The sequence below is a fragment of the Cervus elaphus genome, chromosome 24, assembly GCF_910594005.1.
Source record: "Cervus elaphus chromosome 24, mCerEla1.1, whole genome shotgun sequence".
In the NCBI taxonomy this organism is placed as follows: Eukaryota; Metazoa; Chordata; class Mammalia; order Artiodactyla; family Cervidae; genus Cervus; species Cervus elaphus.
Window position 1 is genome coordinate 62,980,016 of NC_057838.1, and position 23,601 is coordinate 63,003,616.

Here is a 23,601-nt window from a genome sequence, read left to right on the forward strand (position 1 = left end):
ACCTTTTCTAAACTATAATTGACCACTTTACATGAACTGACATTTTTTTAAAATAATAATATTTAGGTAAATTCTTTCTAGAGAACATTTCTTATCTCAAGGCTCTAGGTATTCACGGCACTACTGAAGTTTTCAGCATTATAAGAACTATTACAGGAACTATTGCAGTTTGAAACACTTAGGTGGAAATTCAAATTTATGACAAGCTACATAAAGCATACGATTGAAACGAATTTTGTAGTTAACACTTTATAAGACATGTTAGCCTTTTTGCTAGCCTTTTGTTTATGTTTCAAATAAATTGTAATGGCTAGCTCATGTCTTATCTTCTTAAGGGACCTTGTTAGTTCACTTTCTTTAGTAACTTAGTTTGTGCCCTCACTTCTTCTGTAACATTTTCTCATTAAGACTTAAAGAATGTAAGGCTTAATCACCATCATAATCTTTACCTGTTATAGTTAATTATTTGGCAAAGGAACTTTTTTCCACCAGTTCATTTTTAAATGTTCCTAGAAAACTTACCACAGTGCCGTTTATAGATATGTTGAGCTATACTTGTGCCAAATACTTTGGAACTAATTTTTGAGAAGTGGCTAAAGCCAGCCAGTGCTTGTTACCATATTTGTATTTCATTTACTTATGACTTAGTTTTATAATAATTTACTGGCCAGTAGAGGAGCATTGATAAAGTAGGTAACTTGGTAGGTAATTTTATACTAATTTCAAAATTGTAGCAGTGGGGGGGGGGGAGTAATTTATATCAGTGAGTTGGATTTCACTGATAAGAGAACCATTGAGCAGAGACATGTGAAGACAGGAGGGGGTGAGCTAGATGGATATCTGGGTAGCGAGGAGCATATATAAAGGGTATGAAGGGGCCCCCACCTGGTGTATTTAAAGCACGTTACTAAAGCCCATGTGGGTTGAGTATAACATGAGTGAGGGAGTACTAGGAGATGAGGTCACAGGACCAGATCATGTAGCCTTGACAAACCAATGTAAGGATTTTGACTTTAGCTCTTGAGTTCAGTGCAAGTTGGAAGGTTTTAAAGAGCGAGTGGCGTGGACTGACAGTTTTTAAAAGAAACTGCTCTGGTTGGTCTGTGAAAAATGGAATTCCAGGGGCTTTGGGCCAGAATGGAAGTGTGAGAAGTTAGATATTCCAGACATAATTTGAAGGTGGAAGCGGTAGAAGTTGTTGATAATTTGATTATAGGATGTAACTGAGAGTGAAGTCAAGGATATCGTCCAAAGATTTTGGCCATAACAACAAGAAGAGTGGAATTGGGATTTTGGCTAGGTCATGTTGTTGGGGTTGGGATGGCATTATATGTTGACTTCTGAGTGTATTAGGTTTGGAAGATTTATTTGACATATAATGAGAGATGTGGAATTGACAGTTGAATTTATGAGTCCAGAGTTCAGAGGAGAGGGCAGATAGGCAGATATAAGATTTCAAGTCATCAGTGTGTATTTGAAGCCATAGAACTGAATGAGATGATCAAGGGATTGAATAGGTAAGAGGATTGTTCCAAAAACTGAAACTTGGGGCTTCGGTGTTAAAGAGGTTTGGGAGGAGAGGAGAAACTAGCAATAGAGATGGAGGAGAGGCTAGTGTCCAGAAGGAATGCCAGATAATAGCTCTGTCTTAGAGGACAAGTAAGGGACATCCTTTGAGGAGTGGTTAACATGTTAAAATTCTGTGCACAGAGGCTTAACCTTTGGGCTTCACAATGTGAAGATTACTGTAGACCTCTGCAGGAGAGTTTTCTTGTTAGAGTGTTAGAGACAAAAGAATGTGATAATTTGCTGTTACTGGATCCTAACAGTATTTCTAAAATGTGTTTGTACCTCTAGATCAAAGTGAATGAATTTGGGTTCTAATTTCTTTTTCCATTTTTTTTTATAGCTATGATACTTGGGTCCATAGTAATGATGTTGATGCAGAAATTGAAGATCCACCAATTCCAGAAAAACCATGGAAGGTGAGAGATCTTTTTTAAAACAGAATTTTTAAAAAAGTAAAAACAAAATTTACTGTTTCATAAGTTAATAGCTCTTCTTAGCTATTCTCAACAACAGTGTTTTTTTAAAGAGATAAATACAGAGTGATGACCTTTCTTTCTTATAATTCTATTAGGAGATACCTATGGTCTTGAAGACCTCATTATCCAGGTCTTAGATCAGATATCTGCAGTGATGTTTGAGGAGACCCCAAAGCCATGTTAGATTGTAGTTTGAGATATTGAGAAAGGAGTGTTAGAAGTGGAGTTGAACATCGTTGATGTCATTTAGGAAGGCTAGGAGCAGTGCTTGCATGACTTTTATATAGACTCGTCTTAGTGTTCATTTCTATATAATGTTTTCAGCTTTTAATGTGGAAATAAATTTGAAAGTTGCAAGAATAGTACAAAGCAAAGCATTGTTTTATATTCTTTTTCCAGATTCCCCTCTTATTAATTATTGAAATAATTTATTACCTGATACAGGGCCCATATTCCATTTTCATGAATTGTCCCATTGATACAAGAAGCTTTATAGTATATTTAAGTTTTTACCCTGATCCAGGATCCAGTTCAGGATCACACATTACATTTAGTTGTTACATCTCTATTCTATTTTAATCTGAAACTTTCAGCTTTTTTTTTTCCTTCTGTGACATTGTCATCTTTGAAATACATGGGTTAGTTGTTGTTGTTGTAGTTCTAGAATGTCCTTGAATTTTAGTTTGTATATTCCTCATGATTATGTTCAGGCTGTGTGTTCTGGGCTGCAGTATTCCGTACCTAATGTTGTCTCCTCCTCAGTGCATCATACCGGGCACCTCATATTGTCCATTTTCCCCATTATGGTTGATAGTTGGATCATTTGTTAAGATACTGTCTGCCTGGTTTTCTCACTGTAACATTACCATTTTTCTCATCAACATTTAAGATATTTTATAGGGAAAAACTTTGAGAGTGTAGAGATATCCTTTTTTTTAATTGGATTTCTGTCTGAAGGTTTGCTCATCCATGAATAATTTCTGTTACTGATGCTGTCTGTTTGCAGGTGGCATTTCGCAGTGGGGACAGTTCTTCCATTCTCCCTTGATGTGTGTCTGTGTTCTGCATGCACTCACAGAACACTGACAGTACTACTACATTTTGATAAATTATCTGAATTTGGCCAGTGGAAACTTTCAAGCTGCCTCCTGTGATCTTTTGGCATTGTTTGATTCATTTTTGCATACCTCGTACTTTCTGGGGCAAAAGATGTTCCAAACTCTTTTTGTATTGTCCCTATCCCAGTGTTTTTACAGGTAGCTCTATTTTCCACGAGTGATTATACATGATTTTTTATTGACTTTTGTATAGGATAAGCAACACTTGAATTGGATCAAAGTGTTATATTTTAGACCTGGTTCAGCCTATTTCCAGTTGTGTGACCTTTAGTGAGACAGCCTTTGAGCCTTTGAGCTTTAGATTCCATATGGAGTTAGCAAAAAATACTTTTTGTTTTAAATAAACTTCCCTGGTGGCTCAGACGGTAAAGCATCTGTCTGCAATGCAGGAGACCTGGGTTCAATCCCTGCGTCAGGAAGATTCGCTGGAGAAGGAAATGGCAGCCCACTCCAGTACTCTTGCCTGAAAAACCCCATGGATGGAGGAGCCTGGTAGGCTACAGGGGTCACGGAGAGTCAGACATGACTGAGCGAAGTCACTTTCACTTTCTTTAAATAAACTTTTAATTTGGAAATTATTTCAAGCTTACAGAAAAGTTGCAAGAAAAAGAATTGTACTTGGCATACCTGTATACCCATCATCCACGTTTGCCTGTTAACATTTTATTCCCTTTTTAAGTTACTATTTATATTTGATACTTGCATATAAATATTTTTTCCAAATCATTTGAGGTAAAGATGCATATGGAATGGGTCTTTATTCCAGTAAGTGTATATTTGCTAGGAATAGGGAATTCTCATACATAAGCACAGTACAGTTGTCAAATTCAGTACATTTAACATTGACAGCATTTTAGTCTACTGTCCATATTTCATTGTTGCCACTTGACCTGGTCATTTTTTAAAAATAAGTTTGTATCGGAGCATAGTTGATTTTCAGGGTTGTGTTCTTCTGTACAGCAGAGTATATATCAGTTATACAGAGATCCAGTCTTTCCTCGATTCTAGTCCCATATAGGTCATTACAGAGCACTGAGCAGTTCCCTGAGTTATACAGTAGGTTCTTATTATCTGTTTTATGTAGAGTAGTGTGTTCATGTCAATCCCAGTCTCCCCCCTTTCTCCCTTGGTAACCATGTGTGTGTTTTTTACATCTGTGACACATAGCTTTGTCACCGTGTTATGAATTCTTCAACTTGTGGTGTTTCTTCTATGAAGTGCTTGTTTCTACCTCTTGCTTTTTTCCATTGCATTGTTTCTTTCTTTGTGGATGTTATTTAGATACTCTGCATAATAATATGCATGGTTATGTCACCAGTTACGTGTATTAAAAATAGATTTTCCTAGTAAGCTTAGCTTTTTGTTTTTCAGTACTGAGCTCATGTTGATATTTTCCTATATCATCTTTAAAAATTATTCTTTAGTTTTGCATTTTGTATATAGATCTTTAATCTTCTTGGAATTAATTTTTTAACATGTTATGATGTAGGAAAGATTTTTTCTTAATGTGGTGTTAGATCAGCTCCCCATTCAAGGTGGGAAAATACTGAACCTGGATTTCTCTCCCAATGATCCATGCCATTTCTGTCAAAAGTAAGCTTTTATACAAGTCGTGGTTTGTTTCTTGGCAGTTATGAAGTTTAATTAGTTGATTTGTTCTGAGTAGTACTCCCACTTTTTTCTTCAGGAGTCTGTTGGGTCTTTGCTCTTATGTATAAAGTTAAGAATCAGTTCGTTGCGGTCCAATTAAATTCATTGAAGTTTTGATTGGAATTACGTTTAATCTATAGAATAACTTGGAGAGAACTGACGTCTTTACAGTATTGAGTCTCTCAATTTGTGGAAGCAATTTATCTCCCTATTTATTTAGATCTTTTATATCAGTAAAGTTGTATAATTCTCTTCAGATTTCACTAATCATCTCAGAATAATCATTTAGTAATTATACTTTTTGAAATTTTTTCCTCTACTTAAAGTCTGGTATATGGAGTATCAATTGGATAAAACTATGTTTCCCTTTGACAAAGATTGGCAAATTGTATCCTCTTGGGTAAATTAAAGCCACCTGTTTTTGCATACAAAATTTTACTAGATCACCAAACCCATTCATTTATATATATTCTGTGGCTGATTTCACACTATAGCAGCAGAGTTGAATAGATCTAGAGAACATATGGCTTGCAAGCCTAAAATGTTTACTATCTGACCCCTCAGTAAAGCATATCAATTTCCTCTATATTTGCGTTGTCCCATTATCTTCGGGGAAGATGATTTAAAAAAACAACAACAAAAACTACCTTTAAAGGTAACTTAAGAGGTTATATCCAAACCATTCTTTCATTGAAAACTTGAAAAAGAAAACGAACTGTCTTCTCTCATGTAGAATGTTGAGTTTTAAGCCAACTTTTTCAGTCTCCTCTTTCACTTTCATCAAGAGGCTCTTTAGTTCCTCTTCACCTTCTGCCATAAGGGTGGTGTCATCTGCATATCTGAGGTTATTGATATTTCTCCTGGCAACCTTGATTCCAGCTTGTGCTTCATCCAGCCCAGTATGTCCCATGATGTACTCTGCATATAAGTTTAGAACTTATAAACTAAATCACAAGTTTAGGACTGGGCTTGATAGCATTTTACCATAGTATCATTTTACAGGTAAGGAAACTGGGCTAGTTTTATGTAAGATTGTACAACCTATTATATTATTCTGATGCGAAGGTATTTTTATGAGAAAGATTAATAGAGGATAGTAGTTTAAGAGCTTAGGCAGAACTCAGTGCAAATCCAAGTTTTCTCTCTAGTAGGGTAAGTAAGTGGGCAGCTTACTGACACTCTGCCCCTTTTGCTGATTGGAAAACTGGATAGGCTAACCTGCATTGCTTTAGAGGGATTAAATGAGATCATATTGTTTGTAAGGTGTTCAGCAGAATGACTGGCACAGATGATTGTTAGTTGTTCATATTGTCCTAACATACTTTCTCAAGAGAATTCTACCAAGGTTTTCTGGATAGTAAAGAATGTACAATGTGAATCTTCTGCTCTGCTTTTAAAATATATATATTCTTTTCAGTACTTTGAAAAACTAGTACGTTTTCAAATGCTGTGACATTTAAAATTTGAAATTTATCTAAAATTTATCTTTTGTAATTACTTAGAATGTTACTGAATGTATAAATATAGAGATATCCTTTATGCATAAGGAAATGATTATCTTGGGCCTTCTGTTTTTGAATGTTTTTGTCACTGATTTTTGTGAAGATAAAGATGCCACGATTAGTGAAATGAACCACATAGTGAAATACGAATACCATATGGTATCACTTATATGTGGAATCTAAAAAAAAAATTTATTCCTAGAAACAGTGGAAAAGTGGATGCCAGGGATTGGGGAGTAAGAGAAATAGGAATACCAGTTTTCAGCTGTAAGATGAATTAGGTCTGAGGAGCTAATGTCAAATATGAAAAAAGTAGAAAGCAGTGTATTTTAGACTTGAAATTTGCTGAGTAGACTTAAATGTTCTCATATGTGCATGCCAACACACACGTGAGATAAATATGTGAGGTGATGGATTCACTGGGGGTGAGGAATCCTTCACAAAGTGTACATACGTCAAATCACAGTGAACACCTTAAATGTCTTCACTTTTATTTTTCAGTTTTATCCTAATAAAATCAAATAAAAAGACATTATAAAATTTAGGGGTCTTGATTATCAAAACCTCAGTGCACACAAAACTTGTGATGCTTTTTTATTATTTATTCAATCAAAGATATGGAATAAAAATTAGACAATGGTTAAGTTGCCACTCATAAGTCATTAATAGTCATATTTTTAAACTATATGTAATTGAAGCTTTAAGTATAATAAATCAGCTTATTTCATTTTGAGTACTTTAAAACTGTAGCAGTTTATTACTTGTGTAGCTCTTCATGCTTTGATGTGATTTTAGGTTCATGCAAAATGGATTTTGGACACTGATGTTTTCAATGAATGGATGAATGAGGAGGATTATGAGGTGGATGAGAACAGGAAGCCCGTGAGTTTTCGTCAGCGAATTTCAACAAAGAATGAAGAGGTATTTGGTTTGGCGCCATTTTTTTTCCTCTTGGTGTTTTCTTCCTTGGCCTGTATCTTATCAAATCTTATTAATAAACTAACGTACATGTGAAGTAATTAGCCTCCAACTAATAAAAAAATTAAAAAAAAAAAAAAAAAAAAAACAACTAACGTACAAAGCAAGGCTCATCAGCCATCAGGTGTATAGAAAAAGTTACTAAATGACCATAACGACCATCTCAGGAGCTGGCATCTCCCAAAAAGGAGCATGATAGTCTCAGAGAGTCATTAAGGTTTAAAGTGGGTCATGCAGTATGGAAGGTGGTACAACTGATTTTGGTTTCTAGATCTTGAGTATGAATTTTGTAAACTAAATATCATTTTCCACAGGAAAACTGATTTAATTTTAGTATTTTTTAATAACTTTGTTGGGCTTCCCAGGTAGCGCTAGTGGTAAAGAACCCACTTGCCAATGCAGGAGATGTAAGAGACACAGGTTCTGTCCCTAGGTGGGGAAGATCCCTTGGAGGAGGGTGCAGCAACCCACTTCAGTATTCTTGCCTGGAGAACCCCATGAACAGAGGACCCTGGTGGGCTACAGTCTAGGATCACACAGAGCTGGAGATGACTGAAGTGAATTAGCACACACAATAAAGTGTAGGCCTTAAAGGTCTCAAAAATTATAGTTCAGTTCTCTTTGGAGGTGGGCAAACTTGACAGTTAACACTTAATCCTTAAGCCACTTAAATATTTATCCATGTTTCTTTATAAGTTGCAAGTTTAGAAGTGGGTGTGTCACTAGAGAAACATTTGAGTCTGAGAGAAGGCTGACATGTGTTCATGTTGGGTTATGACATTTTCAGATGGACACCTGTGAGTCCAGATGTCTATTTTGCTGGGGACACTTAACATTTTTGCTTTTTGTCTTGTATTTTAGTTTTCTGAAAAAAATCTGGAGACATAATACATTTAACAAATAATTTAGAACATACAGTTCTTTCGTACCTATTTTCAGCCCTGAAACTTTCTTAACCAAAACTGTTTGTCACACACTGAAGATTCTTTATTTTTAAGAAAAAATATTAAAAAAAGAAAAAAATATTTAAAAGCTGAGTCTTTTTCATATCTTTTTAATTTGTTCCTATTTTATTTGGAATTTGACTTAAATTTTTTTTAAATTTTACTCTTCCCCCCACTTACGTTGTTCATTTGCTGAGTCATGTCCAATTCTTTGCAACCCCGTGAACTGCAGCACACCATGCTTCTCTGCCTTTCACTGTCTCCCTGAGTTTGTTCAAACTCATGTCCATTGAGTCAGCATTGCCATTCAGCCATCTCACTTATATGCTTATGTATTTGTTTCTCCTTAATGTATTTCAAGCTGAGTCTTTTGTTACTGAAAGTACTCTGATTTCCACACTACATTATTGAATTGGCATATTCAGATCTACTCCTGCTCAGAATTAGGTTGTTTATTCACTTATTTTAGGGGGGATTATATAAAAACTAATTTAATATCCCCCTTTAAAACTTTAACTTCCCACTATACAATCAGAGATATGTGGCTTAGATCTTCTTTTAAACTTCTCTGATCAGGGGATTTCCCCAGTGGTCCAGTGGTTAAAACACTGTGCTTCTACTGCAGAGGGAATGGGTTCAGTCTCCTGTTGGGGAATTAAGATCCTGTATGCCATTTGGTTGTGGCCACAAACAAAAACTTCTTTGATCGGCCTGTAAGATAATCCACATTCTGAATTTGATGCTACAGAGCTTCTGAAAGGAAATGGATAGTTGTAAGGAGTGTGAGGGTACCAGAGGACATTGATGTTTAATTGATGTTTTAATCTCTGATTCTTTTTTTAACCTCAGATAAGTACTTTGGGTCATTTTAGGTGTATTTTCTTTATTATGATCCGTTCTTTTAAATTGGTAATTATCACCTACAGACTGACTTTTGTGTATTGATTTATGGGATATCTTACAACTCTGTGCTGTGCTTAGCTTCTCAGCCATGTCCGATTCTCTGTGACCTCATGGACTCTAGCCCGCCGGGCTCTTCTGTCCATGGGAGTTCTCCAGGCAACAATACTGGAGTAGGTTGCTATGCCCTCCTCCAGGGAATCTTCCCAGCCCAGGGATCGAACCCAGGTCTCCCGCATTACAGGTGGCTTTTACCGTCTGAGCCATCAGGGAAGCCCAAGAATACTGGAATGGGTAGCCTATCCCTTCTCCAAGGGAACTTCCCGAGTCAGGAATCGAAGTGGTGTCTCCTGGATTGCAAGTGGATTCTTTTCAGCTGAGCTACCAGGGAAGCCCATCTTACAACTACTGAGCTCATTTATTAGCTCTGATAGTGTTTTTGTGGATTCTTTTTCCATATGTAAGATCATGTCATCTGCAAACAGGAATAGTTTTATTCCTGTGGGTTGGCTTTTAAATAAAAACTTGCAATCTTATTAAATTTTACTTCTTTTGAATCATCTATTTCTTTTAATGATGAACTAGGAGTAGTTTCTGGTACTCTTTCACATGGTTATTCAGCCAGTCTTCGTATTTCATTAATTTAATAGCATGTGTTTCATGTTTTTTCCAGTGGTTATTGTAAATGTTTCCCCTCCCTTCTCTTCTCCCCCCCCTCCCCCGCCCCCGCCCGACACAGAATTTGAACAGAAACAGTTTTTAGTTGTACGGGGTTTGAGCATGTCTGTTCTGTAGCGTAGTTTGAATCCCTGTGGAATGGTTCTTACATATCTATCGATGGTGTGTCACCTGGAAGATAGGGAAAGTCTTCTGACTGCTAATGGTCCAGGATGCTTCATGTTGTGCCTTTCATTTACTCTGAGCTAGTAGGTTTGATATTTTCTTTGTGAAATCTTAGTTTTGGACAAGGATTTGTGGAAACTGAGGCATCAGCAAAGCTGGCTGATATTTATTTCCATTTCCTTCTTCCTAGCCAGTCAGAAGTCCAGAGAGAAGAGATAGAAAAGCATCAGCTAATGCTCGAAAGAGGAAACATTCACCTTCCCCTCCGCCCCCCACACCCACAGAATCCCGGAAGAAGAGTGGGAAGAAAGGGTAAGAGCGGCACCGTGATGCAAGAGGCCCTGAAACAGACTCTGAAGGACTTCCCAGAGTTTTCATTTACATTGGGTGTTTGGCTGTAGGGATGTCTGACTTGGTACTGTCTTTCCCTGTTTTTACCAGCTGGTTCTGTATGTGATCCAAGTGACTTACAGAGAAGGGAACCTCTGTTTTATGTTCTGCATGTTTAGTGTAGTGCCGTGTTCAGTAAGTCACATAGTGAATCTTGCTTGAGTGGAGGTTTTGGTTTCTATTGAATAGGTTCTTGTGAGGATTAAGTGAGACTTTTAAAGACCTTGTATAGTTCCTGCCCTGAAGTAGATAATAGATGGTCCATAGTACATAGTATATATTATGTGCATAATAAATGTATATTAAGTAAATACTTAATAATTTCAGGGTTGTCTAGCTCAAAATATATTTTAAACAGTTTCTTAAAGGTTACAGTTTAGTTTTAGAATATGAGAGTTTCCAAAATTTATTCTTCTCATGTGGTCGTGAATTAGTTGAATTTCTGGCTATTGTCAAGTATATCTTCACAGTGCCAATATCTTCTTTCCTTTAGTTTCCTTTTGTGACTTTCTTTAGCCACATTTGCCTTTTGCTGCCCGGAGCATGCCTTAAGTCACATTATTTCTTGAAAGGTTACTTGAAGCATTCTTAAACATGTGTAGAAGCTTTTAGAGAATCTAAGAAACTCTTAGTCTCATAAATAATGATAATGAGTTGGTCACAGATACATAAAAGATTTTTGTTATTTTTGTGAAGTCACATGTATTTGTTGTTAAAATAGATTATTTGGGGGTTGAGGAGGGTAACCTTATTTCCAAAACTTACAAATTTAGGAAATAAGTTTCATAAATTCTGAAATATACTGTTGATGTTCAGCGATTTCAGAGCTACCTGTAATATAACAACTTTTCCAAGTGTTTTGGGGCCTGAAATTGATACGTTGCTTTTCCCTTTATGACCTAAGATGGGCTACTAGGATAGGAGTGGCCACAGAACTAAAATGTTATGTCCAGGAAACTCACAGTGGTGGCATTTAGCTTCTACTATAAGTATTGTTGTTTATAGTCGCTAAGTCATGTCCAACTCTTTTGTAATCTTATGGACTGTAGCCTGCCTAGCTCCTCTGTTCATGGGATTTCCCAGCAAGACTATTGGATTAGACTGCCATTTCCTTCTCCAGGAATCTTGCCAACCCAGGGATTGAACCCACATCTCCTGCTTTGGCAGGTGGGTTTTTTACCATTGAGCCACCAGGGAAGCGTCCCTCTTTTGAGTATAAAACCCACCACATTGACGTTCCCAAAATAAATGTATGTATGTCCTTTAATATATGCATCTGCCTTCTAATGAGCAGGACTTTGCTCATTTAAATTCCCCCTTAGAATACTCTTATCTAATCAAAACATCTTGAAACCTGTTTTCCTAACATTTGTTATGTTCATCTTCCTCGCATCTTTTCTTGCTTTTAAAGTATTTGCTCTGTCTGCTCCCTTTAATTTCATAGGCTTAAAAATCTGTCCTATGATTTTTATTTTAAAAATCATCTTTACACTGTATACCTTAGTCTCAGCTGTGCCACCATGTTGTCCCTGGAGAAGGAGAGCTGTGTGCATTCTCAGCAGTGTGAGGAGTCTGCACTCTATTTCTCCGTTCTCATTTTCTTGTCAGTATATTCTAAATTACTAGCCCAAAACAGAATTTTTTTTCCTTATGCTTTTACTCATCATCCTGAAACACTGCCAACTTTTTAGTGAATTGTTTTAGTTCCCAAGGTTTAGCTTAACTGTCACTTGACTCTCTCTCTGAAGGTGGTATTTTTTTTTTTTTTTTGGTCCTTTTTGGTTCTTGTATTCCTTTTTTTGTGTCAGTACACATCACATTGAATGAGGAAGTTCATGATTTTCATCCTGTAATTCTTCAAGATAAGGAATCAGTCCATTCTTGTGTGAACTTTAAATAGGCTTTCTTGTGTGTGTTAGTTTTAAAAATAGATGTTGATTTGCTTGAATTGATGAAAGAGCAATGGGAATTTTTACAAATTTAAATATTAAGTCTGCCTTTAGTTGACTCATTGGAAAAGACCCTGATGCTGGGAGGGATTGGGGGCAGGAGGAGAAGGGGACGACAGAGGATGAGATGGCTGGATGGCATCACTGACTCGGTGGACATGAGTTTGAGTAAACTCCGGGAGTTGATGATGGACAGGGATGCCTGGCGTGCTGTGATTCCTGGGGTCACAAAGAGTCAGACACGACTGAGTGACTGAACTGAACTGAACTGCCTTTAGTGATTTTACTTTGCAGTTCCTGGTGTTTGGATGATACAGAGCCAGGAAGAATACAAAAAACAAACAAACCAAAAGAAAAACCCAAACCACCCAGTTAGTTGTATATATCTTCGAGAAAATTTCTTGTGTGATTCTTTATGATCTTTAAAATACTTGTTGTATTTCCATAGCAGAGGGTTTTTTGCTACACTGATGTAATTGCCTTTTAGGATACTGTCTGCAGTTTGAAATGTAGGATTTCTGTGGCCATCTCTTATGCCCTGTAATTTTTATTTTCCTTTTGACAGGTTAGATGTAATTTGGGGAATGTATCTAATTTGTTTGGATTTATGTTTGTCTCTTAAAGTGATTCTGAGCATAGATTCCAACAATGTAGTTAAAATCTCTGAAATTGTTTGCTATAAGTAGCTGTAGTCTTGTTGTGTTCACATATTTTTTGTGTCTTAGCCAAGCTAGTCTTTATGGGAAGCGGAGAACTCAGAAAGAGGAAGATGAGCAAGAAGATCTTACCAAGGACATGGAAGACCCAACACCTGTACCCAACATAGAGGAAGTGGTTCTTCCAAAGAATGGTTTGTATCCTTTTGGGTAGACATGAGAATGTTAGATGTGATTTAATCACTCTCAGGAGTGCCATGGGATGATCCTCTCCTTGCTCTATGTCCCTAGTTCTCAGTGAAAGTATAAATTGATGAAGCCACTTAACATGATTTGGCTATCTCTTAAATTTTAAAATGGGTACATCCAGGGACTTTCCTGGCAGTCCACTGATTAAGACTTTGTGCTTCTAATGCAGGGGACATGGACAGGTTCAATCCCTGGTCAGGGAACTGAGATTCCACATGCTTGCTGCGTGGTGTAGCCAAAAAAAAAGTATACATCCAGTAGCAGTCTTAATTTCAGAATCCCTATTAAATAATTGCATGTATATGTAAAAATAAGTATAAAAGAATGTTGATTACAGAGTAATGAAAAATTGAAGATAAATAAACTAAGTTTCCATTGACATAGGGCTAGTTATGATCCACTCATGGACACAGAGGCTCTTAAAAATAAAAGAGGACTTCCCTGGCGTCCAGTGGTTAACACTCTGTGCTTCCATTGCAGGGGTGCAGGGTTTGATCCCTGGTTGAGGAACTAAGATCCTGCACGCCTTGTGGTGAAGCCAAAAGAACAAAAAAAGGAGATGTAACTAAAAATACATGGAAAGATACATAGGTGCATTATAACATGAGATAAAAACAACACTAAGGATTAAGCACAGTATGATAACTTTACACCTGTAAGATTTAAAACCCTCAGGATGTTTTCAAGTCTCCATAGATGTGAAAGGTATCAGTGCTCCCTCAATTTGTCTGTCTTAATGAATGGCACACAAATGGGGATACACAAGTATACAAAAAAATAATAAAACATGCTTTTGATAAAGGGGTTAAAAGGTTCTTTTCAGGGTTTTCTGTATATTTCTGTACTGTTTACTTTTATGATGACAGAAGAGTTCTGCTTGTTTAATTAATACAAAATATAGTCGTTACTTTGTGTTAATATTTCTTAGCTGAGCTTAAGATAGTTACTTGAAGGTGAGTACTGAATGACAGTAGAGTTGCCCTGAGATTCATGTGTTTTTTAATCTTCTATTCTGTTTTCTTAAAAACAAGTAGAACTTTCCCCTTAAAACATGATTTTTTTTTTTCTTTCTAGTAAACCCAAAGAAAGATAGTGAAAATACACCTGTTAAAGGAGGAACTGTGGCAGATCTAGGTAAAAATCAAAATCTGTAGTTTCATGTTGTTTTGTCTCAGATACGTCAGCTCCTTTGCGAATCCTTTCTTCACTGAGCGGTGTCACTTTAGTTGCTGTGCTTTCCAGCACAGATACTTACTGTGGCTGTGTTAGTGCCACTGCTGTTTAGTTTTCTCCTGTATTAGGAAATTTAATTTCTTATGGTCCATTCTTTGCATTCTTAGGAATTTCTTTTTCTCAGCATAATGTTTTCCTGCAAACCAGCAAAAGTGGTAGTATGATACCTAAATCATAATATCTGAGTTTTAAAGAAACGGTTGTAGTTAAAGCACTTTTTTTTTTAAAGCACTTTTTATAATCTGCCTTGAAATACTTGTTTCATGATACGTGCAAATTGATTATGTCTTCAGAACAAAAATCTGTTGACTGTTAATACTTGTAACCCAACAGAAAGTTTCCTTAACAGTTAGGATAAAGTGAGAGTCACATTATCCGTCTACTGTATTTTCAGGTTATCGAGTACATTTTCACAAGTAACGTCTAACTCTTAGATGTGCTGTGAGGGTAGAAAAGAGTGTAGTCATTTGTTCCAGTTTTTAAAAATAGTTTGAAACATCTTTTTCGTGAAAGTTATGTATGAAGTAATGATCTTGATTACTTTGTTCATTTGTGAAAGTCAAAGGGGATCCTGGTATTTTCAGTATATATTAAATTTGTGAATTGATGGAATTTTAGACCTAATGGGGATATTCAAGATCTCCTTATGTGGGAAAAGAGTTTTGGCTTTCCTCTCTCCTAGTCAGGTGAATTGTGTATTTCAGATTAACTGCTGTGATTCTTGATGGCAGATATGAGTGGGTGTTGGGGAGCGTTTTTCTACTTCATTTCACTAAATACATCCTGCTTTTTCTGGCTTCAAGCCTGTCATTGGACATCAATGGATGATTCTGGCTTTGATTATGTTGAAAGTAAAGCAGAAAATTGTCCTGATGACAGTTTATGGAGAGGTGCTATCAGGTCAACAAAATAAAGTTACTATCAAAATGCTTCTTTCATAACTTTTTAACATTAGTAACAGAATATAGATTTTAAATAGCTAGTAATAATTTTCATTGTCCATAAATTTATATTGTCTGTTTTATAACCATCACTTATTCACTGACTGAAAGGCCAAGAACACAAAAGCTAATGATATACAGTATTTTGTTCTATATTCTCAGTACTGTGGCAGTGTAAAATATTCTTAAGACTTGAATAATCTTCACTGGGACAGTTTGTTAAACAGAATGCTAGTTTATATTTTAAAAGTTAAATTCCTAAAAAGAATTATTCCATAGTTTTAAGGGAGTAGAAAATTGTTGTTTTAAAAGTGAGGTGTCTGTTGAGTAGTAGTTTTGTAGTAGACTTTATAAGAGGAGTCAAATTGAAGCCATGATTAGGGAAAGATTGGGGTCCCGACTGGATAAAGAGTTTTAGTGCTAGGTATAGGAGATTTTCCCTTTGTGTTAGTGAGCAGGTTGAGGTCTCAGTCAGGAGGGCTGTGCTTGCAGATGCTGCTGACCATAACTGAAGGGTTTGATTCTTTGGAATCTGAAGTTTCTGTCCTGACTTTTCATCCACGGACCAACAGGCTTCCCAAGGATTATTTAAACATTTGACTTTCTGCATTGGCTATAACCTGACTGATCCATCAACTGGGAGTTGTTCATTGTTTTAACTGACCCATATTTTGCCTTATATGCTGCCAAGCTAAGTATACCCAGTCATTTCTTTCTTGAGATCTCTGAAAGGTCAGTATCCAGGGTCTGAGGTGAGAGTGCATTTGCCCATACCTGGCAGGAGGAATCATCTAGGAATCAGTATATTGTATTATCATCTAGGAATCAGTATATTGTATTATCAGAAATGTTTTTCCATTGGGTACCAAGACTCCCTCAAGGATGAAATCTGTTAAACTAAAATGAAATAGTATAATTTGATTATTGTACTGCCAGCATCTAGTGAGAAGTTGATTATCCTTTGCTTTACTATGACCCAAAGGACAGAAGTTCATTTTTGACAGTTTTACCCAGATTTCTTTCTGTTAGTCACTTCCTCAGAAAAAAATAGTCCCTGTGCAGAGTAGGAGGACTAATGTTGGTAATACTGTAACTTACCGCATTACCTCTTTGTGGCTATTTGTTTCTGATTTAAAAATCAAGGAACAGTGTCCGTCTTTATGTTACATGAGTACATGTCAGGTGTCATTCTATATATGTTTGCATTTTTGCATAAAACCATGTTAGCCCCAATTTATTGATTAGGAAATGAAGACTTCCGGGGTTCAGGAGCATTCCTGAGCTTACAGCTCCTAAGAGAGAGAGCACAGATGCGGACCCAGGTCTGTCGGCGGTGCAGCACTTTGTCTCGTTGCAGTCTGCTCGTTTCTTTCAGCCTCTCTCATGCTCACAGTGGTCTTTCAGTTTTGTGAAGTCATCAGGTACATCCCCACCTGAGGCCCTTTGATTTGGCTTCTTTCTCTCTGTGAAATGCTTGTTTTGTCCTTCTCTCAAGTTTTAGCTTAAATGTCACCTTTTCAGAGAGGCTTCCCTGTATATAGGCTCTGAAAGATCTACCCACTCAATTCCTCCCTGAAATACATTGTTTTTATTTTCCATATAGCAGTTGTCAGCATTCGATATCTTTTATTTTCACTTCAATCTCCTGCCAGTCATAACTGGAATGTAAGCTCCATAAATACAGGGGCTTTTTCTTGTTCATCGTTGTGTCTTTAACATTTGGACAGTGACTGGTGCAAAGTAGATAATACATAAAATTAAGTTAAATGTTGGAATGCTAGTTCCTTATTACCTGTCAAAATACTATATTTATATCGTCTAAAGGATATATTTATATCCTCTAAAGTAGGGGTTGGCAAACTTTTTTTCTAAAAAGGGCCAGATAGTAAATATTTTAGGCATTTTGGGCTATAAGGTTTCTGGTACAACTAGTCAAGTTTGCCATTATAATACAGATGCAGCCATCCATAATATATAAACAAATAATCATGGCTTATTCCAATAAAACTTTTATTTATGGACACTGAATTTGAATTTCAGTTAATTTTTTATATTTCATCATTCAGAAATGCAAAAATCACTCTTCACTTGAAGGTGAGATAGGAATCTGCAAGACCATGCCCAGGTTTGGAGATTGTCTGGAAGGACTGGTGGAACTCAGCATTTAGTTGTACCCGCAGCTGACACACATCAGAGCGACATGGGCAGCACGAGCAGGTCGTCAGGGAAGATGACGCAGGCCGAGGCTGTGTGCAGGCTTCCTCCCGCGCGCTCGCTCACCCGAGGGGTCGCACAGAGCACGCTTCCTGTGGCTGCAAGCATGCAGTGTTTCCAGCCACAGAAGCTCCTTTGAGAGGCCAAGATCAGTGTTTTTATTGGTCATGTAGGGTACTCTCTGCCTAACACCAAAATTTCGGGCTGCAGAAATTTATCACAAGCTGTGTTGTGCCACGGTCTAGGCACAGTGCACCACCCTTCCTATTGGTTAACTGTCGGTTAGGAACACACCCAGTCACTTTCCCAGATGCCCTACAGAAACAAGCAGTGGGCCAGATTTAGCCTGTGGGCTAGAGGTCCTGACCCCTAGTCTGAGCAGTTATATTTAGTGCTTTTAAAGTAGCAGATTCTTAGAAATATTTGTTGAATGAATAATGGCAAAATACTGAAAAGATGGCTTCCTTGTATTCTCCTTCAGCTTTACAGTGCTTCATCACTGCCAAGAGTCAGAATAATTATATTAAAAATATTACAGGAAGTTAGTAATGTAATTATTTGTGCCATAACCTCTCACCCTTTCCGCTGTGGAAAGTTACCTGCCTTTCTGTTGTGGAAGTCAGCTATTTAAATTATACCTGGACTTGCCTCTGTTCTTTTGCAAGGCTAGCATTTAGGTCCTGGAGTCCCTATCCTCAAGGTATATAAACATTCTTATATGGACAAACCAGAACTTTGTCCATAGGGATTGATTATCACCTCCATCTTTACTCCTCATTCTTTACTCATTTCCTCTGGGAGCCAAAATGTCATTACTTTGTTTCACTAAACCGCAGGAGGCCGGAGCACTAATCAAGTCCCTTACCTGTTATTAAGTAAGATCGTGACTAAGATTGTAGGCCAAGCAGTAATTAATTATAAATTCCCTATTGTTGGAAATCTTTAATGATTTGTGCTTTGAATTTTTACTTAGCTCTATGCTCCTGTGTACAGATCTCATTTACTGAATTATTCACAGTGAATTTGCTTTATTAATGCTCTCCTTTTTGCCTTGTCTCTGTCCAGTATTGTTTCCTTAAACCTTAAAGTTTCCAAGTAATCCAAAGAGCATTTACCTGTTAAATCAGTTCCATGTTTGATTTTGCAGATGAGCAGGATGAAGAAACAGTCACGACAGGAGGAAAGGTAATGATTTATTTAGTTAAGCCTGGTGCAGCGGTAACTCTTAAGGGTCCTATGTGTTCAGCAGTAGAAATACTGAACTGCAAGTGTCCTTAGAAATATTCTGAGATCCTTTTGATTTTTTTTTTTTTTCCTTTTGATTTTTTAAATTTCTGTTTAACAACCCCTCCCCGCCAAATAGTTTGTCTTTCTTGACCGCCTACAATGTTAGCAAGAGGACATTGCCGTTCTCCCAGGTAAACGTTTCTCATGTGCTGTGTTTTCTGGTTCCATTTCTCTGCTGGTTTTGTGTGAATGACCAGCTGCACAGAGTTCCAGGTGAGCAGGGACAGCGCCTCGCTTTGACTTTCTCACTCCCTGTTCTGTTAGTGCAGCCCCAGGCCACGGCTGAGGAAGCTTTTGATCACACTCGTCCCCTCTTCTGAGTTTTACAGTTATTTCATGTTACATCGGTTCTGCTTTGGAGACAAGAATAATTAAGCTCTTGGATGATGTTGGATTTCAGGCAGGGTTTGCTTCCCTTTAAATAAATGGCCCCACTATTTATTCAGGCTGTAATCTCTTTGTTAAGATGTGTAACTAATCCTTAAGCTCCTTGAAATAACTTCCTTAATGCTGAAAATGAATAGTTCTCTTTTTTCTTTTTCAATGAGTCACAGAACTTCTCCATAGTGACATTTACTGTTTTTTATACATTCATGAAATGAAAATATTCATGACAGGATTTCAAGGAAAAGTATTTCGAGAAACTCTTGTGTAGATAGCTTTTTAACTGAATCGTTCTTATATTTTGTCTTGGAAATCAAACTTCTGTATTCAGAGAAGTATTCTGTATTCATCAACTTACTAACATTGATGAATATTATGCTTGTGAGAAGATGTGGTCATTTAGAGTATATAGTATTGTGTGGTAGTAAAAGAGAGCAAAATACAAGCCAAAGAATTTCCCAATTTTTTAACATCAAGAATGAGAGTAATTTTGAAACTGGACACATTTTTTGTATAACTTAAAGCTAAGACAGTTAGAGGCAGTTCCTCTAGTAACTGGTCCCACAATATCATTCTGCTTTTTTCCTCGTTGAGATGATTAAACTCTATAGACTGTCAGCTTTTATTCATTTCAGTGCCAGCCTCTCCCTGCTTTTCCTCAAGAAAATTTTCTGAATTGAATCACATTGAATTTGTAAAACCTACGGCACAAAAGCAACTTAATCATAAGCATAGTTTTCACTAGCTTCCCTGGTTTGGGAAATAAAATTTCTTACCTTTGTAATCAGTATTAACACATTTGCTTTGACATTATTTAAGTGACAACCAGTTTCCTTAGTGCTTTCATACTTTTAAGTTTTTTTTTTATATTCATTGATCTTAAGGAAACTATTGTCTTAAGTTTCTAGCACTAACTAGATCCTTACCAGGAAATACAGGTTGAATTAACTTAAATGTAGAAATTAAACTCTGGAACCATTATAAAAGATTGTGATTCAAAACTTGACTGCTTTCTTAAAAGAATTTCGTAAGGTTAAAACAGTAAAAACACCACAGATAAAGGGTTAATAGAAAAAACCCTATACAGTTTGAAAACACCTTAGTGTCAAAAAATTTATTTCCTATAGTATCTTGATAAAAACGAGTTAAATAGCGATTGGAAGATACTCTACAAGCCATTGTAAAAGTCCTCCTCCTTGCAAAAGAAGGCGGAGGTTAAAGGAGACTAAAGAGATGTATATGGACTCCGTGATCAGGTTCTGGTTTGGGGAGAAAAATCTGTAATAGACATTTCTGGGACACTTGGATCCATTTGAATATAAACTGTGTGTTAAATGATATTATTTAAAAGTGATTATTGTAGCATAAAAATATTCTTTTGTTTTGACCTATTGTAGTGGTATTTGCAATTACTATTACCAAAGCCAGGTTTTTAGGTGAATTCATTTGTAAAACCTCCATAAATATGATAAAAGTCAGCTAATTTCCAGCAGTGAGAACGGTTAACAGTGTAGGCCCTCTAGCTGGATTTCCTGAAATTTTGTCCTGTTTATGTCATATTAGCTCTGTACACCATTTTCTCATCCACAGAAGAGATGATAAATAGTACCTGCTGTTACTGTGAGGAGTAAGTGAGGTAATGCACATATAGCTGTTGGTGGATACTTAATACTCAGTCTTTGAAAGTGGAGAAACTTTATCATTATGCCTTACTAGTGTCATTGAGCTAACCTCCTTATAAATTAAAAACTAGTCATTTAGATTTCTGATCCTAGAATTAGGGAAAACTAGACAAATAAGTTGCAGGCTACTGTGGGAAAGTTTTGGGCCTTCTTTGAGTTGATTCCCTGATCTGTTAAAAAGGAGGAATAAAATCTGCTCTCTCATCTGGACATCTTGTGAAGGTACCTTTAAAAACTGAAAAGCTGTGAAGTAATTAGCCTCCAACTAATAAAAAAATTTAAAAAAAAAATAAAAGAAAATAGAAAAAAAAAAAAAACCACATTCACTGCAAAAAAAAAAAAAAAAAACTGAAAAGCTGTTTTTCCTTGACATTTGTTTTCCTGGTCCTTGAAATTGGATCGGCTAGCTGCATTTTCTGTAAACTGCTGTCAGAAGTTTGAAAGCTATTCCTTATCTCTCTAAACTTTGGCTTCTTTTCTGTAGGAAGATGAAGATCCTGGCAAAGGTGATCAGAGTAGATCGGTTGACCCTGGTGAAGATAATGTGACTGAGCAGACCAATCACATTATTATTCCTAGCTATGCATCGTGGTTTGATTATAACTGGTGAGTGGGTGCTCATGTCTGTGAACATGGCACTTAGGAGTGGGGACACTTTGCTTTAAACAATACTTCGCTCTTCTGCCCAAGTCCTCTCATTGGTAATCCCTGTCACGCTAGATGATGGAGGATGGAAAGTTATTTTAACTTTGGAATGTGTTCTTTTAGTTGTTTTACTTCGGTATAGAAACTGGATTATGTTGTAACTTAGGGCTATAAAATTTTATAAACTTAAGCCTAACTCATTTGGTGTCAGTTTTAGTTCAGACAGGCAAATGCTTGAGTATTTAATTATTATAAAATACTGATGTTTATGATATGATTTTTAAAAAATAATTTTGTGTATGTAATTTTGGCTGTGTTGCTTCTCAACTGCCATGCAGGCTGTTCTCTAGTTGCAATGGGCATGGGCCGCTATCTGGTTGTGGGATGCAGGCTTCTCATTTGCAGTGGCTTCTCTTGTGGTGGAGCATGGGCTCTAGGGTGCACAGGCTTCAGTACTTGTGGCACACAATATCAGTAGTTGTTCTTCCCGGACTTTAAACAATAGAGTGCAGGCTCAGTAGTTGTGGCTCATGGGCTTAATTGCTCTGTGGCGTGTGAGGTCTTCCTGGACCAGGGATCCAGCCCCCATCTTCTGCATTGGCAGGTGGATCCTTTACCACTGAGCCACCAGGGAAGCCCTGTGATTTTTATTTTTTATTTTTTTTATTTTTAAATGTTATGTAAATACATAAAGTAAAACTCTTCTGACTACCCAGTCATGGCTTTATGTTAACGAGAAACAGGAACTCTTTGCATATAAACCCTGGCATGTAAAAGAATTCAAGAAAACACCCATCTCAGCATCCTCCTTGTCATTTACCATAACCATTGAGGCATCCTTGGAACATGGATGGAAATAAATGCAGACCTAGATATCTTACTCCTGATTACTTTTGAAGTGCAACTGTTTCATATCAGGCTGATTTTTGTTTGACAGTTTTTTATTTTTAAATAAATGTACCAGAACTCTAAATAGATGTTAGTTTCTTTAAGGTCCTTTTATTGGAAGACTGTATACTTAGTCTAGTGATGCCACCCTCACTCTGAATCTTGTGGTCCTGTTTGGATATTTTGCCTGCTTTCAATGATTTTTGTGTTATTTTTAAGGATATATGTGCCTGTATGTCCTTATATACATATATGTGTGTGTGTATGTGTATACGTATATTCATACACACACACACACACACACACATACACACATAAATATCTCTAAGACCACCTTAAAAGAATAGGGTGGATGGTCCACTTGAGTCATACCTTCTTTTTTTCCCCCAAACCAGAAGGTATGGTCTCTACTGTTCAGACTTTTCAGCATACTTTTTAAAACTTAACTCTTCATGCTGTTCCTCAATGTTATGAATAAGTGGAAGCTGAAACAGAATAAGTAAATAGCTTTACTTTGAAGGTCAGTCTTCATTACTTTCATTATGATGTTAAATGAGTTTTAAATTTGGAAGTTACATTATTGGTAATTAAAAAGATTCAGAATGGCTTGAGAAACTAGCACTTTCCTCTCAAAAAAGGAGAAAGTCATAACAGTATTTAACTTGTATGTTTTTGTAGGTTCCAGAAACACTTCCATTTACACGTCACAAAGCGTGCTGTTAGATGGACAGTAGAGGTATTAGTTATATCCCTGCTTATAGATGAACTAACTGCTGTCTCAGTTGAAGTGTTTCAGTTGTAGGTTGATCATTGGAAGAACTCAGGCTTTCTGATTCTGGATACCACTCTTTCCACTACTTGACTCATTCACAGAACCTAAGGAATCGGCTGCCAGTACTTCAGACATAGATTTTGAAAAAGAAAGTGCTTGTGATAATATACTCTTATGTGTTTTGTTCTTGGTGAAATTGTTTTTTTGGCTTCTTTCTAACCTGTAACATAACATAAGAGTACATTAGAACCAGTTTGTAATTACTTACAGTTACTCTTTTTATAGTAAAACCTGGAAATTCCTTACACATAGATCTGTGGAACATATTTGA

At 36.7% G+C, this 23,601-nt stretch overlaps 1 protein-coding gene across 2 annotated transcripts in view; it reads left to right on the top strand.

The window, feature by feature from the left end:
• Nucleotides 1-23,601, top strand: part of SMARCC1 (SWI/SNF related, matrix associated, actin dependent regulator of chromatin subfamily c member 1) — a 121,802-nt gene that overhangs the window by 30,455 nt on the left and 67,746 nt on the right. For both annotated transcript variants that reach the window (XM_043885208.1, XM_043885209.1), the window contains exons 8-14: nucleotides 1,910-1,985; nucleotides 7,111-7,236; nucleotides 10,171-10,292; nucleotides 13,045-13,169; nucleotides 14,299-14,358; nucleotides 18,760-18,797; nucleotides 21,450-21,571. In XM_043885208.1, the coding sequence (XP_043741143.1) occupies nucleotides 1,910-1,985; nucleotides 7,111-7,236; nucleotides 10,171-10,292; nucleotides 13,045-13,169; nucleotides 14,299-14,358; nucleotides 18,760-18,797; nucleotides 21,450-21,571 (669 nt within the window). The remainder of the gene's footprint in view (nucleotides 1-1,909; nucleotides 1,986-7,110; nucleotides 7,237-10,170; nucleotides 10,293-13,044; nucleotides 13,170-14,298; nucleotides 14,359-18,759; nucleotides 18,798-21,449; nucleotides 21,572-23,601) is intronic.